Genomic DNA, 18,329 nt, shown 5'->3' with positions numbered 1-18,329 from the left:
GCCGAGTCCAATGTGAGTCTCCGCGCGACGTCATGACTTCGTCGAAGGAACGTTTCAGTACATCTACGATAAGCAGTCGAAACGCCCAAATGACAATATCATATTAAATAAGATGATGATGATGTTTGGTTTGTGGGACGCTCAACTGCGCAGTTATCAGCGCCAGTACAAATTCCCAACCGTTGCCCAGTCGCCACTTTCCATGAATGAGTAAATAAGAAGCAGACCTAAACTACGTAATACTGAGATCACGATATTCGCCGCTCGGTAAGTCATTTTCATGTAGAACGTTCCGTTGATAACGAGTTTACGAAAACGAACAACCAGAACTTAATTCATTTGTGTGTGTGTGTGTTTTGTTTGGTTTCACGTGTACATTAATTCGTAATTCGAATATATATTACTCTGTCTTCAAATTACTTCATTTTCTATGAAGCATTAGCAGTGGTCTATAATGAAACAAATTTGTAGCGGTATTTTTTGTCCATTTTTCGCTTACGTCAGGAAATGCTTGCTTGAATATTTTTGAGGTATTCTCACGCTTTTCACTGCTGTTTCTTGCCGAATTCCACATTGCTCACAAAAACAAATCTCAAAACGAAAACCAAAATCAGACTGATATCAACAGTGTCGTATATATTTTGTTGTCCTAATGGTGTACTACGAGTGTACGAAGTTTGAAGTAAATCCGGGTTCCAAACGTCGTAGCCTCCCCTTGTTAGTATTATCAGCAAGTGTGAATGCTGGTCGTCTGCTGATGTATGCGTGAGCTGTCTGCTGTGGTTTCTGTGAATGTGTAGATGCAGTTTAGCCAACCATTGTATTCAGTAGAGTGCCAGTGCACTGGACCAGAGAGACATAAGTTCCCTGTGCGTTATCAGGCCCCGTTAGGTTGGCAAATAGCCGCTGTGCAGACTCTCTGTGCCCTTCCGGCCGCTGGGTGTGGACCCTGGACGAGGAGAGACGATTAGGTTCTCCCTGCTGAGAATCTGGTGAGTACCGACGCTCTGCGTGATAGTTCCTACAGTTAGCGAAAGTTGAGGCATTCATATCCACTTTGAACTTTCCAACAGCTCCCCTGCTTATAAAACACACTATGGTATTTCTTAAAGTCATCTCAGTTAGGAGGTTGCTTAAAATTGCTATTTTTATTTTGTATTACTTATGATGGGCCAGCATTCCATAGAATCACATTATTAAGTAAAGTGAGTGATTAATGAGTATTTTCATGCTTTCTAGGAAATAAATGTTGTTATGTAAAATTCTTAACTTGGTTTCTCACAGCAACGCCATTATTTCCGTTATCATTCCAATTACGTTATTCAAACTTTCAACTTAAAGCAAACCACTAAGCAGAAATTTTGTGTAGTGATGTCCGCTTGTGCAAACAGTCGTAGGTGTCCTTCACAAAACACACAGGTTCCATTTTCAAGTTGAGGATGCCAGACAAGGCTTTGTGGAAAGCAAGTATCATGCATAATGACAACCCTGCCAGGCTCTCGTTCTAATTAGGAAGCCTTTTGTGATGCTGTGAGATTGCTATGATGTATTAATAAATGATTAAATTTCCACAGGTGTCACAATTCCAATTTGTGAATAATCAGCATTGCAAATACTGCGTTGCATATACCGCGTTGCTTTGTGATTTTATTTGTGTGATTTTGGGGGAAATGTTCTTTGTATGTTACATTCAGGTATTTTGGGGAATATTAAATTACACTGCGTGTGACCATAAATGTGTTGGACTGCATGTGATGACTGTGCTAGGCTGAGTGTAATTATAGCTTACACTAAGCTACGAAAAATTACTCGTCGTGATTCGCGTAGTCAATGCAGGGAATATGCTTTGCCGTGAGCGAGGCTCTATTAATTAGGTACTTTGCGCGAAAATGTGATCCCAGTATCCAAAATGGAGACATGTGGTCGCTCGAGGAGCGGTGCGAGGATAAATAGGTGAGGCGCAGAGGAAGTTACCATTAATCAGGTAGCCGTGGAGAGAGAGGAGAGGAGATTTCAGTTGCGGTGCGGCAATGATGAACTTAAGAAAATGTGCAGGCTGTCTCGTCGACTGGTAGCGGGACTTCGGACGCAAGAACTAGCGCGTACGAGACCGAGACAATAGCGAGCAGACAGACAACGTCAGCTAACACAGACTCGAATAACATGTGGGAGGTCGGATAGGTCAGGGCGATGAAGAAAAGTATGGTGAAACAGGAAGAAAATAACACGACTTTTAAACTCAAAACTCGATGACTTTATGCGTGAAGTAGATACGGAGTTAAACTCAATACTCGAGGGCGTCATTGTTGTTGTGGTCTTCAGTCCTGAGACTGGTTTGATGCAGCTCTCCATGCTACTCTATCCTGTGAAAACCTCTTCATCTCCCAGTACCTACTGCAACCTACATCCTTCTGAATCTGCTTAGTGTATTCATCTCTTGGTCTCCCTCTACGATTTTTATCCTCCACGCTGCCCTCCAATACTAAATTGGTAATCCCTTGATGCCTCAGAACGTGTCCTACCAACCGATCCCTTCTTCTAGTCAAGTTGTGCCACAAACTCCCCTCCCCCCACCCCGCCCCCCGCCAATTCTATGCAATACCTTCTCATTAGCTATGTGATCTACCCATCAATCTTCAGCACTCTTCTGTAGCACCACATTTCGAAAGCTTCTATTCTCTTCCTTTCCAAAATATTTATCGTCCATGTTTCACTTCCATACATGGCTACACTCCACAAAAATACTTTCAGAAACGACTTCCTGACACTTTAATCTATACTCGATGTTAACAAATTTCTCTTCTTCAGAAATGCTTTCCTTGCCATTGATAGGCTACGTTTTATATCCTCTGTACTTCGACCATCATCAGTTTTTTTTTATTCCCCAAATAGCAAAACTCCTTTACCACTTTAAGTGTCTCATTTCCTAGTCTAATTCCCTCAGCGTCACCCGATTTAATTCGAGTACATTCCATTGTCCTCGTTTTGATTTTGTTGATGTTCATCTTATATCCTCCTTTCAAGACATTGTCCATTTCGTTCAATGCTCTTCCAGGTCCTTTGCTGTCTCTGACAGAACTACAATGTCATCGGCAAACCTCAAAGTTTTTATTTCTTCTCCATGGATTTTAATTCCTACTCTGAATTTTTCTTTTGTTTCCTTTGCTGCTTGCTCAATACACAGATTGAATAACATCGGGGATAGGCTACAACCCTGTCTCACTCCCTTCCCAACCACTGCTTCCCCTTCATGCCCCTCGACTATCATAACTGCCATCTGGTTTCTGTACAAATTGTAAATAGCCTTTCGATCCCTGTATTTTACCCCTACCACCTTCAGAATTTGAACATTGTCAAAAGCTTTCTCTAAGTCTACAAATGCTAGAAACGTAGGTTTGCCTTTCCTTAATCTTTCTTCTAAGATAAGTCGTAAGGTAAGTATTGCCTCACGTGTTCCAATATTCCTACGGAATACAAACTGATCTTCCCCGATGTCGGCTTATACCAGTTTTTCCATTCGTCTGTAAAGAATTAGCGTTAGTATTTTGCAGCCGTGGCTTATTAAACTGATAGTTCGGTAATTTACGCATCTGTCAACACCTGCTTTCTTTGGGATTGGAATTATTATATTCTTTTTGAAGTCTGAGGGAATTTCGCCTATCTCATACATCTTGCTCACCAGATGGCAGTGTATTGTCAGGACTGGCTCTCCCAACGCTGTCAGTAGTTCTAATGGAATGTTGTCTACTCCCGGGACCTTGTTTCGACTTAGGTCTTTCAGTGCTCTGTCAAACTCTTCACGCAGTATCATATCTCCCATTTCATCTCCATCTACATCCTCTTCCATTTCCATAATGTTGTCCTCAAGCACATCGCCCTTGTATAGACCCTCTATATACTCCTTCCACTTTTCTGCTTTCCCTTCTTTGCTTAGAACTGGGTTGATATTCATACAAGTGGTTCTCTTTTCTCCAAAGGTCTCTTTAATTTTCCTTTAGCCAGTATCTATCTTACCCCTAGTGAGATAAGCCTCTACATCCTTACATTTGTCCTCCAGCCATCCCTGCTTAGCCGTTTTGCACTTCCTGTCGATTTCATTTTTGAGACGTTTGTATTCCTTTTTGCCTACTTCATTTACTGCATTTTTATATTTTCTCCTTTCGTCAATTAAATTCAAATTTTTTTTGTTACCCAAGGATTTCTACTAGCCCTCGTCTTTTTACCTACCTGATCGTCTGCTGCCTTCACTACTTCATCCCTCAAAGCTACCCATTCTTCTTCTACTGTATTTCTTTCCCCCATTCCTGTCAGCTGTTCCCTTATGCTCTCCCTGAAACTCTGTACGACCTCTGGTTTAGTCAGTTTATCCAGGTCTCATCTCCTTAAATTCCCTCCTTTTTGCAGTTTCTTCAGTTTTAATCTACAGTTCATAACCAATACATTGTGGTCAGAGACCACATTTGCCCCCGGAAATGTCTCACAATTTAAATGGCTCAAATGGCTCTGAGCACTATGCGACTTATCTTCTGAGGTCATTAATCGCCTAGAACTTAGAACTAATTAAACGTAACTAACCTAAGGACATCACACACATCCATGCCCGAGGCATGATTCGAACCTGCGGACGTAGCGGTCTCTCGGCTCCAGACTGTAGCGACTAGAACCGCACGGTCACTAAGGCCGGCTACAATTTAAAACCTGGTTCCTAAATCTCTGTCTTACCATTATATAATCTACCTGATACCTTCTAGTATCTCCAGGCTTCTTCCATGTACACAACCTTCTTTCATGATTCTTGAACCAAGTGTTAGCTATGATTAAGTTATGCTCTGTGCAAAGTTCTACCAGGCGGCTTTCTCTTTCATTTCGTATCCCCAATCCACATTCACCTACTACGTTTCCATCTCTTCCTTTTCCTACTATCGAATTCCAGTCACCCATGACTATTAAATTTTCGTCTCCCTTCACTGTCTGAATAATTTCTTTTATCTCATCATACATTTCATCAATTTCATCGTCATCTGCAGAGCTAGTTGGCATATGAACTTGTACTACTGTAGTAGGCGTGGGCTTCGTGTCTATCTTGGCCACAATAATGCGTTCACTATGTTGTTTGTAGTAGCTTACCCGCACTCCCATTTTTTTATTCATTATTAAACCTACTCCTGCATTACCCCTATTTGATTTTGTATTTATAACCCTGTATTCACCTGACCTAAAGTCTTGTTCCTCCTGCCACCGAACTTCACTAATTCCCACTATATCTAACTTTAACCTATCCATTTCCCTTTTTAAATTTTCTAACCTACCTGCCCGATTAAGGGATCTGATATTCCACGCTCCGATCCGTAGAACGCCAGTTTTCTTTCTCCTGATAACGACGTCCTCTTGAGTAGTCCCTGTCCGGAAATCCGAATGGGGAACTATTTTACCTCTGGAATATTTTACCCAAGAGGACGCCATCATCATTTAACCATACAGTAAAGCTGCATGCCCTCGGGAAAAATTACGGTTGTAGTCTCCCCTTGCTTTCAGCTGTTCGCAGTACCAGTACAGCATGGCCGTTTTGGTTAGTGCTACAAGGCCAGATCAGTCAATCATCCAGACTGTTGCCCTTGCAACTACTGAAAAGGCTGCTGCCCCTCTTCAGGAACCACACGTTTGTCTGGCCTCTCAACAGATACCCCTCCGTTGTGGTTGCACCTATGGTACGGCTGTCGTATCGCTGAGGGACGCAAGTCTCCCCACCAACGGCCAACGGCAAGGTCCATGGTTCAAGGGCGGGGGGTGGGGGGGGGGGCTCATGACCGGAGTAAAAGAGCAGAAAAGAGTTCAGGTCGAAATCAGAACACGTGAGAAAAATTAGAAAATGGATTCCAAACATTAACAGAAAGATATAATCGAGAAAAGAAAAAGGTGATCAAACGTATAAAAGCCGTCGAAGCAACTCAAGCAAAGGAAGATGGAAACACTAGGGCAATCGTGGAACTTGAGGGAAAAGTAGAAGCGATAAAAGTGCAAAATAGGGAGGAAATAAAGAAGATGAAAGAAGAGGCAGAAAAACTCGCGGAAAAGGTTGCAGATATTACAATATCGGAGAGAAGCGAGAACGCTTTGATGCTGAATGCAATAGATAATGAAGAAATCAAATAATTAAGGAGACTTCAGGAAGGCCAATGTGAGGTCAACAAACGACAACGCGAGGCTACAAACGAGGTATACGAATGCGTGGGACATATGAAGAATCTTTTCGAGTGCGGAACCAAAAAGGGAAACCACGTGCGCAAAGGCGCACAAGATAGTAGCGAGGGATGTGGTTCCGGACATGAGGAGGACCTCGAAGAAACTAGCGAGCGTAGGGATATAGGGAAATGTCGAGAAGGACACAGAAACCCGTGCGTAGGTTCGTACAGGAGGGAAGTCTTCCGTTATTCGGTGAACGACACGTGCTTATCTTGAACAATACCAGTTCTGGCTATCACTCGATTGGCGGGATGAATATAAAATAGAATTTATGTGCGAGCATCTCGAGGCCGAACCTGCGGTGCGAATGAGCGCTGTAGCGCGCACGTGCACCACGGTACGAGAGTTTCAGCACGAGTTTCTCTCGGCCTATTGGTCCGAGGCGGCGCGAGACTGGGTAAAGCATAAGATAATTACTTTACCAAATTTAAACCAATCTGGTTTTGCGAGTCTTGCACAACTGTTCGAACACATGCTGCAGTACAACCAGTATCTGTACAACCCTTACAGCCGGGCAAACTGATAAGGCTGTGTACAATGAAACTTCCAACTCAGCTGCGCCACGTGGTACTAGCCGCACGATGCAAGGACGATTTAGAATCGTTTAAACTACTCTTACGGGAGTTAGAGTGCGACATCGGCGAGTGGGAACAGGAAAAGACACAAGCTGGAAAACGAGTCGCGGCCGCAGTAAAACACGGAAACGTACGAACTCACGGGTAGGCGAGTATGCAGACACTAATTATCAACCGTATAAAGATAATTGGGGGAACGGAAACAAGCATGGTAAATATACAAACGAATGACGTAATGGCCATCAGAATCTGGTGCAAACTTTAAGGTGATAGTGAATGCTAAGAGTGTAGGTGATTCGCTCCCATTGCCGCGATCTGAAGAGCTTATGGACCGCTTTGGAGCGGGTCGCTACTTCTCCAAGATCGATTTGTGCGATCCCTACCTACGGAGTCCATTAGATGAACAGTCACAGGAAGTGTTTGCGATTAATACACACATGGTATTCTATAAATTTCTTCGCTTGCGTCGGTAGCGCAACTGCATCAGCGATCTTTCAACGCTATCTAGAACAATTAACTTCATCTGTGCCTTTATGTACAAATTACTTGGATGACATTGTGGTATCAGGCTGCACAGCAGAAGAACAACACAGTTATTAGCGTATCCTGTTTAAAGCGTTGTCAGAGGGCAGGCCTCAAGTGTAATGAAGACAATTGTGTGTTCGTCCAGACTGAAATTTGGTACTTATGTCATGTGATCAATCCCCAAGGTGTTCATCCGATGCAGTCGCAGTTGCAGACTATTAGAGTTGCAGGCTATTCGTGACTTCCAACCCCCAAGGAATTTCTCTGAATTGCAATCAGTACTAGGGAAGCTGACCTACTAGATCTGTTTAATTCCTAATACAGCCGGCCGAAGTGGCTGTGCGGTTAAAGGCGCTGCAGTCTGGAACCGCAAGACCGCTACGGTCGCAGGTTCGAATCCTGCCTCGGGCATGGATGTTTGTGATGTCCTTAGGTTGGTTAGGTTTAATTAGTTCTAAGTTCTAGGGGACTAATGACCTTAGCAGTTGAGTCCCATAGTGCTCAGAGCCATTTGAGCCACTTCCTAATACAGCTCAAATAGCGGTGCCCATGTATCGTCTTCGACATAAGAGTGTACATTTCGTGTGGTCCCACGAATGTGGCATTGCATTTCAGAAATTGAAAGACGCTTTGCTCAGCGATCGTTGTCTGGTCCATTTCGATAATGACAAATTAGTTGTCTTGGTCACCGAAGCATCCTCGTGCGGCACTGGCGCGGTACTTTCGCACAGGAATTGGTTATGCAGGCAGACCAATAGCTTTCCTCTCAAAACTTCTCAACAAGGTCGGTCCAATTATTCGCAGATAGAGAAGGAGGTTCTTGCAATCATTTATGGAGTGAGCAGAGTTCATCAACACCTCTATGGAAGGAAATTCTACTTAGTCACTGACGACGAACTGCTGCAGTCACTTTTCAATCCGGCCAAGCCTATTACAAACAGCATTGCACAAAAATTGTAATGATGGGCTCTTAGTCTCTCGCATTATCAGTACGCGATAGTTTACGGGCACACATCCAAGCATGCCAATGCAGAGATGCTCTCGCACCTTTCTGTGGGACCGAGTGCATGCTTTGACACATCTGATGCATCATGTTGCCACATCGATGCACAGGAGTTAGATACTCTGAACAGATTCCCCGTAGATCACCAGGAAGTACTCCAGGCAATGGAGGGGACCGGGACTTGCAGATTTTGTACCGCTACATACGCATGGGTTGGCCTCGCTCAGTCGAACAAATCATTAGCATGGTTATCAGCCGATTCTTTGCACCTCGGCACAACTTGTCAGTGAATCAGAATAATCTTGTGTGGTGATCCTAAGGACTCTCCAGAGACATGTACTCAGTTTGCTTCACCAAGATCGCTGGGGTGTGCTCCTCTGAAACAACTGGCTCGTAAACACTGCTCTTGCGTCAGCATGGACGCTCAAATAGAACAGATGCTTGTGCGGAACACCAGTCAGCCCATTCTCAACGTTTCTTTGATTGGTCAAAACCAGAAGTGCCTTGGCAGCGAATACATTTGGACTTTGCTGGATCCTACTGGAACATTCGTCGGCTGATTATCGTCAATCCATATAGCAAGTTTCCCTTTTGTCGAGCCCATGAATTCAACATTGATACAATGCACACTCTAGTCTTTGCAGTCCATATTTTCCACTGAAGGTCTTTCAGAGTTGCTAGTAACTAACAACCTCAATTTGTGTCGGCAGAATTTGAGGACTTTTGTGCAACAAATGGCGTTCGTCACATGACCAGTGCCAGTTTTCACCCTTAATCAAACGGAGTAGTGGAGCACTTTGTGCACACTTTCAAACAGTAGATGGACAAGCTACGCATCCACCACACGTGGGAACAAGCCTTGCTGCTCTTTCTCTCGTCTTGCCGCTCCCAGCCCTACAACGGCCCTTCACGAGCGGAGTTTCTCCACAGGCGGCGCCATCGCGCAATGCTTCAGTTGCTGCACCCGTCGTGGCGGCTGGCACTTACTCCGCCCCCAAAAAAAAAAAAAAAAAAAAAAAAAAAAAAAAAAAAAAAAAAAAAAAAAAAAAAAAAAAAAGTTCAAATGGCTCTAAGCACTTCAAATGGCTCTGAGCACTATGGGACTCAACTTCTGTGGTCATTAGTCCCCTAGAACTTAGAACTAGTTAAACCTAACTAACCTAAGGGCATCACACACATCCATGCCCGAGGCAGGATTCGAACTTGCGACCGTAGCGGTCTCGCGCTTCCAGACTGCAGCGCCTAGAACCGCACGGCCACTTCGGCCGGCGGCTCTAAGCACTATGAGACTTAACATCTAAGGTCATCAGTCCCCTAGACTTAGAACTACTTAAACCTAACTAAACTAAGGACATCACACACAATGCCCGAGGCAGGATTCGAACCTGCGACCGTAGCGGTCGCGCGGTTCCGGACTGTAGCGCCTAGAACCTCTCGGCCACGGGTGGACTGTGTTTTCGTGGAATGGAAAGGGCCCTCTGGTCCAACTGAAGCGATCACTGACTGGAAATAGTTATGTTCAGCTGCTTGCAGACCATTTGTCGCCATTCGTGGACTTCTTGTTCCCAAACAGTGACCGAATTTTTATGTTTGACAATGCGCCATGTCACCGGTTTGAAGAACATCCTGGAAAATTCGAGCGAATGACCTAGTCACCCCGATCTCCCGATATGAATCTCATCGAACATTTATGTACCTTAATCGAGAGGTCAGTTTGCGCACAAAATCCTGCACCAGCAACACTTTCGCAATGAAGGACAGCTGTAGATGCAAAATAGTTCAAATGGCTCTGAGCACTTTGGGACAACATCGGAGGTCATCAGTCCTCTAGAACTTAGAACCTGTTAAACCTAACTAACCTAAGGACATCACACACATCCATGCCCGAGGCAGGATTCGAACCTACGACCGTAGCGGTTGCGCTGTTCCATACTGATGTGCCTAGAACCGCTCGGATACATCGGCCGGCGGCTGTAGATGCAGCATGGTTCAATATTTCTACAGGGGACTTCCAAAGTCTTGAGTTCATTCTTCGTCGAGTTGTTGCACTACGCCAGGCAAAAGGAGGTCCGACACGATGTTAGGAGGTATCCCATGACTTTTGTCACTTGAGTGTACATTACTTTTTAAATGTGGAGGGAAGATCAACGAGGCAATAGTGGGAGATTACAGTATCGGGAAGAAACGAGACTTGTTACCGGTACTTAAATGCTAATGGCGCCGTCTTGCTACACGCACATCACCTCTAGTCACTAAAATAGGTAATTTCCAAGAATGATTGCCTATCGAAGTAGCGGTGTCCAAACAATAGGCTTACATATTGAACATGCGATCGGGTAATTTCCAAGAATGTTTGCCTATCGAAGCCGCGGGCTCCAAACGATAGATATCGAACGCGCGATTCTAAATCGATCATGCAACTATGGTGGTGCGCGTTATGAAAGTGAGATGCTAGGAAAACCCAAAGGATTTATGACGGTAGTGAGTGCGATATCTGGTATTGTAGACTGTTCTTCGGACGATTGCGTCACGCTGAAGAATCTGATTCCATGCTTATGCAATGTAGAAAATTGTTTGAATTTTTGTCGGAAATGTGACACTCTACCCATATTTTTGCGTGACACTTGCAGAGTCTACCCAGATTACGGCAAAAATTGAATTCTTTCCGTAGCACATACATCAAACAGACTTTCTCATGACGAGAACGTCGACTTTGAGTGAGGTAAGCCGTTTTCTTTGTAATTACAACTATTTTAGTAACGCTCTTCTTTTGCCGTTGCTGCAGTGCCACTATAAGCATGCTCATAATGCGCGCCACCAACAGTGGCGTGATCGATTTAGAATCGCGCGTTCGATATTTTTTGTTTGGAGCCCACGGCTTCGATAGGCAAACATTCTTGGAAATTACCTGCGATCGTAACTCGATCATGCGACTCTGGTGGCGGGCGTTGTGATCAATTATTTGTGATCATCACTTTTATCTATTTTCCGTCGTTCCCTTAGTTGCTCTACATTACATACCTTATTTGTGAGTTGCTAGGGAATCCCAGACGGTTTATGTCGTTAGTGAGTGGGATGTCAGGTGTTCTAGACGGTTCTTCGGCGGATTCTCTCACATGGAAAAATCTAATTCCATGTTTATCCAGCGTAGAAAATTGTACGACTTTTTGACGCAAATATAGAGCACAACCGAACGAGGAAAGAAGGTACTATGTCACTGTGGTGGTGCGAAGTGTGTAGAACTCAGAATGAAATTTTCACTCTACAGTGGAGTGTGTGCTGATATGAAACTTCCTGGCAGATTAAAACTGTGTGCCGGACCGAGACTCGAACTCGGGACTTTTGCCTTTTGCGGGCAAGTGCTCTACCACTGAGCTACCCAAGCACGACTCACGCCCCGTCCTCACAGCTTTAATTCCGCCAGCACCTCGTCTCGTACCTTCCAAACTTCACAGAAGCTCTCCTGCGAACCTTGCAGAACTAGCACTCCTGGAACAAAGGATAGAACTTCGTATGAACATTTTCGGTGCTGAAATACCGTTTACAGTTTCATTGCGGACAGTGCGGAAAACGAACGAGTATCAGGAAGAATACATGGTTCGACTCTTCCAAATTATCCATCCCGACAACTGTAATGGATTTTCATATGATGACAACACCGACGACGAGTAAGGTAAGTCGTCTCCTTTGCAAATACAAGTATTTTTGTAACGGTCTTCTTTTATCGTTGCTGTAGCGACCACCGTAAACGTACTCGTAACGACCCCCACCGGAGTTGCACGATCCATTTACGATCGCACGTTCGATATACAGGGTGAAAAGTATTTAAACGGACAAACTCTGGGAGGTTTAGGGGACATTAAAAGAAATATTTTTCCCTAATGTCATTTTATCCTATGAGGAGTATTTCACCCGGTAGAGGAAGATATCTCTGGCGGTAAATTAATTAAACCAACAAACACTTTTCCATTTTTTTATGACCAAGAGACAACAACTAGGTAGCAGACACGGCCCAGTTAAACAGTCTCCAACAACACCGACCCACACACTAACGAAGAACCGCACTTGTTGAGCGCTAGTAACTGTGACATGTGGATTATCCTCACTCCAAACATGCGAATTGTGCATGTTGAAGACTCCATCACGCCCGAACGTTGCTTCATCTGTAAACAACACAGAGGATGGAAATGTAGGTTGCATTTCACACTGTTCCAGGTACCACTGCGAAAACTGTGCTCTGGGCGGATAATCAACTGGTTCCAGGTTGTGGACACGCTGTAAGTGAAATGACGTAACAATTGCTCTCGAAGGACTGTTCTTACATTCGTTTGATTCGTCCCCATGTGACGTGCGGTTGTACGAGTGCTGATTGAAGGCTCCCGCTCTACATGCTGCAAGACAACTTCCTCAAATTGCAGCGTTCTTACCGTGCGACGGCATCCCTGTCCAGGTAATCTGCTAAATGACCTGGTCTCACGCACACGTTGGTACACAGCATCAAAGGTCGTATGATGCGGGATACGGCGATTAGGATATTGTTGTTGATAAACCCGCTGTGCAGCTCGTCCGTTGTGGTGCGCTACGTAGTACGCACCAAGCATGTCAGTGTACTCACTCCAGGTGTATCGCTCCATTAGTAAACAGAGACAATCCACTACTACACCGGTGGGCAGCAGTTGCCTACAACTGAAGAGCGTAATACGCCCTCTAACTACTGAAGATCGTAATACGGCCTCTATCAACTGAAGAGCGTAATAGGGCCTCCAACGATTTAAATAATCCTCGTAGGAAAATATGACATTAGGGAAAAATATTTGTTTTGATGTCGCCTGTAACCTCCCAAAGTAAATACTTTTCACCCTGCATATCGCTTGGACCCCGCGCCTTCGATAGGCAATCATTATTTGAATATTTTATAATACGTGGCAGTGTTCTTAGCCTGAGTGAGGGGGTGTGTCACCTGGCAGACCGGTGACGCTGCCGCCGAGGGCGGCGTGGAAGACTTGCAGCTCGCTCTCCGCGGCGGGCGGCATGCGGGCGTCGCTGAGGCGGCCCGGCGTCAGGTCGACTCCGTTCTCGACGAGGCGCGGCAGCGGTGTGGTCTGCGCCGGCCGCCGGCAGAGAGACAGCCGGGTGCCCGACTGCGGCATCCCGTGCGACAGCAGCGACCGGCGGCGCCGTGGGGCCGCGTGCGACTGCGGCATCGACGCCGGCGGGCTGTCGATCCTGTGCAGCGACTGCATTCCTCTGTCACAGCCTCGACACTTAACTTATTCTTGCCAGGTTCCCTGTACAAAGCGTCTAGAGAAACAAGAGAACGAGGTCGACCAAAGATATTACTGCAAAATGTATAGCCGTAGGCACGTGGAAACGCGGTTTCTTCAATCCGATTGAAGAAGTGTTAGCACTGTTCCAGGAAGCTATGGCTCGACAGGAATTAGCTACACTAGCCGTTGCCTTTGAGTCGTGACGCAACGGGATAAATTCTAGAGTCCAATATCTCTCTTTGCTTTGAGCAACGATATCACACCTGAGGCAAGGACACTGTATAGAGGCAGTCTTTGAAAGTGGCGGTTGATATTCGTAAACAAAGGAACACGGCATACTTTAAAAGTACAGTCACTAGAATTGACCCACATAAAGTTACTGATTGCTGTGTCTTCACTTCTTGGTGCGCAATTTAATTACATTCCTTTATAGCATAGCACTATTCGTTATTATGTCGTTGGTTCGACAGACACAATGTTGTAGTCTCTGCGTTTTAAGAAAAAGGTTTATAACCTTTAGTCGATTAATCATTCTTTTTTTCTGTACAATTTATTATTATTATTCTTTCCTTTCTCAGACGTTATGTCTCGTTAAAAATGGAAAGTGACGCGGACCTTGATCAAGCTTGACTTCCTTTTAACTGTACGGTATATGTTACATTGCATTTAGGAACTTTCGGGTAATTGAACATGTATCAATAATTACAGATTTCTGTAGTTGTATAAACAGGGTGCTACAAAAAGGTACGACCAAACTTTCAGAAAACATTACTCACACACAAAGAAAGAAAATATGTTATGTGGACATGTGTCCGGAAACGCTCACATTCCATGTTAGAGCTCATTTTATTAGTTCTGTTCAAATCACATTAATCATGGAATGGAAATACACAGCAACAGAACGTACCAGCGTGACTTCAAACACTTTTTACAGGAAATGTTCAAAATGTCCTCCGTTAGCGAGGATACATGCATCCACCCTCCATCACATGGAATCCCTGATGCGCTGATGCAGCCCTGGAGAATGGCATATTGTATCACAGCCGTCCACAATACGAGCACGAAGAGTCTCTACATTTGGTACCGGGGTTGGGTAGACAAGAGCTTTCAAATGCCGCCATAAATGAAAGTCAAGAGGGTCGAGATCAGGAGAGCGTGGAGGCCATGGAATTGGTCCGTCTCTACCAATCCATCGGTCACTGAATCTGTTGTTGAGAAGCGTACGAACACTTCGATTGACATGTGCAGGAGCTCCATCGCGCATGAACCACATGTTGTGTTGTACTTGTAAAGGCACATGTTCTAGCAGCACAGGTAGAGTATCCCGTATGAAATCATGATAACGTGCTCCATTGAGCGTAGGTGGACGAAACTAAAATGAGCTTCAACATGGAAATTAAGCGTTTCCGGACACATGTCCACATAACATCTTTTCTTTATTTGTGTGTGAGGTATGTTCCCTGAAAGTTTGGCCGTACCTTTTTGTAACACCCTGTATACGTTTGGATGTAGCTGTATTGCGTTGATGTACTGGTGGATATTGTGTGGTATGACTCCTGTAGTTGACAGTATAATTGGTATAATGTCAACTTTATCCTGATGCCACATGTACTTGACTTCCTCAGCCAGTTGGATGCATTTTTCAATTTTTTCTCCTGTTTTCTTCTGTATATTTGTTGTATTGGGTATGGATATTTCGATTAGTTGTGTTAATTTCTTCTTTTTATTGGTGAGTATGATGTCAGGTTTGTTATGTGGTGTTGTTTTATCTGTTATAGTGGTTCTGTTCCAGTATAGTTTGTATTCATCATTCTCCAGTACGTTTTGTGGTGCATACTTGTATGTGGGAATGTGTTGTTTTATTAGTTTATGTTGTATGGCAAGTTGTTGATGAATTATTTTTGCTACATTGTCATGTCTTCTGGGGTATTCTGTATTATTATTATTATTATTATTATTATTATTATTATTATTATTATTATCTCCCGATGTCCATTTCAGCTGTAGCCCTTTTTTACGATATTCGATTCGTTTCCTTTCCGACAAATGGTTAAAATTCCTCTTGTATGATAACCGGGTTATTTCCAAGAATGTTTGCTTATCGAAGCCGCGGGCTCCAAACGATATATATCAAACGTGCGATTCTAAATCGATCACGCGACTGTGGTGGCGGGTGTTATGAGCATGTTTATAGTGGTCACTACAACTACGACAAAAGAAGAGCGTTACGAAAATAGTTGTAATTACAAAACGAAACGACTTACCTCACACGTCGTCGACTTTGTCGTCATGAGAAAGTCCATTTGATGTGAACGCTACGGAAAGCATTCCCTTTTTGCCGTAACCTTGGTAGACTCTGCCAATGTCACTCAAAAATATGGATGGAGTGTCACATTTCCGACAAAAATTCAAACAATATTCTACATTGCATAAGCGTGAAATTAGAATTTTCCACGTGAGGCAATCGGCCGAAGAAACGTCTGCAATACCAGACATCCTACTCACTACCGTCATAAATTGGTTGGGTTTCCCTAGCACCTCAAAAATAATTTATCATAACGCCTGCCACGACAGTCGCATGATCGATTTCGAATCGCACGTTCGGTATATATCTTTTGGAGCCCACGGTTTCGATATGCAAACATTCTTGGAAATTACCGATAACCGTTTCGATTAACTGCTGATACAGACATAACTTCGTAACTCAATTTCAGTAACGTAGCTAAAATGTATTTAGTGAGACTAGCTTTCATTCCTATAGGATGAGTATGTTTCTTTTTTTAGTTCGTACTTATTTGTCGTGATATCCATCACAAATTCAGAGCTGTCTTTTGCAATACCGGTGCCGGTGTTCGATTCAGATTCTGTCTGATAAATATTTCCTTCAATATCTGTGCTAACATCCTAGTGGTAACTCGAAATATTTCTCTTCCTGATTAAATTCTTGCAGTGAAAGTAAATGTTCGCTTTACATTTCAGTATATCGCCAAGAGTTTGGCGCTGTAGTCATAGCTGGCGTGTTATTTACGTCGTCTGAAGCATATTCACTGCGTCAGTGATCAAAGCCGACAACTATTGTCGCAGTTTGAACATGGAAACGCGGCTCCAGTCCGAGAAGAAAAGTATTTTACTATTTAAGGAATTTATCCACGTCAAATATTGTTGGAATATAACGTAACTATGGATGTATTAAGTGCTCGTGACGAAGAGAAATTTGCCATTCTAGTCGTCGGCTTTGAGCAGTGTCGTAATAGTAAGGCCTGTATTACAGTGTCAAAGGACTTTGACCAACCTTTTGAAAAAGTTGGTGCCAAGGTCTAACTTTTGTAAAAAATACGATAAACGTACACTAGTCAGACTCAAAGATTAGATAACATATATTTTACAAAGTACTTTTACAGTGTAATACGGACCGCATGGATGCTGTGACGTTACATCCAGGTGCGTAAACAGTTTACACCATCCATACATTTCCCTATAATGTTCTTCGTTGCCTTATTTTGGCTGGATTCAAAGACAGATTGGGAATATCTATAGAGCTAGCGCAGCTTAATGAGAATATCGCCATTATCAACGCGAAATTGTTGCGCGACTTCAGTATAACGACATTTGTTTACGTTTCGCGCTACGAACGAAACTCTAAGTTTTGCACTTACGTAGGCTGCATTTACACATTTTATTTAACTACAATAGCGAGTCACTATTGCCGCTGTGGGCATAAATCAAAAAACATCAAACGGGGAAACGTTCCTTTTCATAGGTAGGTCTAATTGTAATTATCATACTAATAAGCGGCGCTTTATGTTTTGAAAAATATCAGGACACAGCGCAATAAAATATTAATATGTCATTGTCAATATACACGGACGGAAAAGATGGCAACACCAAAAAAGAATTAACGTAGAGCACCGAAATTTCGGGAATACCTTTGTGTAGATAACATATGTAAGTGATTAAAGTTGCAAGATCACACGTTAATGTAAGCGCGAGATAAGCCATTGCAAATGTGAAATGCTGGTACGATTAATAACTAGCGTAACCGACAGAATGTTGAAAGCAAGCATGCAAACGTATATGCATTTTGATACCCAGGTGCCGGGTGTCAGTTTGTCGGGTGGAGTTCCATGCCTGTTGCACTTGGTCTGTCAACGCAGGGACGGTTAACGCTGTATGTGGATTACGCTGGTGTTGTCCTCCGATGTCTCGTATGTGCACGCCTGGTAACATGTCGACACTTTATAGAACATTTTGGATTACACCGATGGTATGGGAGAGCGTTATCCTGTTGGAAAACACCCCCTGGAATGCTGTTCATGAATGGCAGCACAACAGGTCGAAACACCAGATGGATGTACAATTTACAGAATGGGCGCATGGAACACCCAAGTGATTGCTCTTGCTGTCATACAAAATCACATCCTAGGCCATAACTCATGGCGTGAGTCCAGTGCGTCCAGCATGCAGCCCGGTTGATTGCAGGCCCTCAACTGGCCTCCCCGTAACCGACACACGGCCATCACTGGCAAAGAGGCAGAACAATCGTTCATCAGAAAACGACAGATCTCCATCCTGCCCTCCAGTGAGCTCTTGCTTGACACCACTGAGGTCGCAAATGGCGATGATTTGGTGTTAGTGGAATGCACGCTGCAGAGCGGCTGTCTTGGAGCTGTCCTTGAAGTAACCGGTTTGTAACAGTTCTTTATGACACTTTGGTGC

The 18,329-nt window shown here is 43.9% G+C and overlaps 1 protein-coding gene across 1 annotated transcript in view; it reads right to left on the bottom strand.

Annotated features, from left to right (window-relative positions):
- Positions 1–13,589, bottom strand: part of LOC124711913 (dynein axonemal intermediate chain 4-like) — a 59,290-nt gene extending 45,701 nt beyond the window's left edge. Inside the window, exon 1 of the mRNA XM_047242203.1 lies at positions 13,307–13,589. Within this exon, the coding sequence (XP_047098159.1) occupies positions 13,307–13,589 (283 nt within the window). The remainder of the gene's footprint in view (positions 1–13,306) is intronic.
- Positions 13,590–18,329: the final 4,740 nt, after the last annotated feature.

This window comes from Schistocerca piceifrons, chromosome 1 (genome assembly GCF_021461385.2).
Source record: "Schistocerca piceifrons isolate TAMUIC-IGC-003096 chromosome 1, iqSchPice1.1, whole genome shotgun sequence".
Taxonomy (NCBI): domain Eukaryota; kingdom Metazoa; phylum Arthropoda; class Insecta; order Orthoptera; family Acrididae; genus Schistocerca; species Schistocerca piceifrons.
This window is presented reverse-complemented; position numbering and strand designations above follow the sequence as displayed.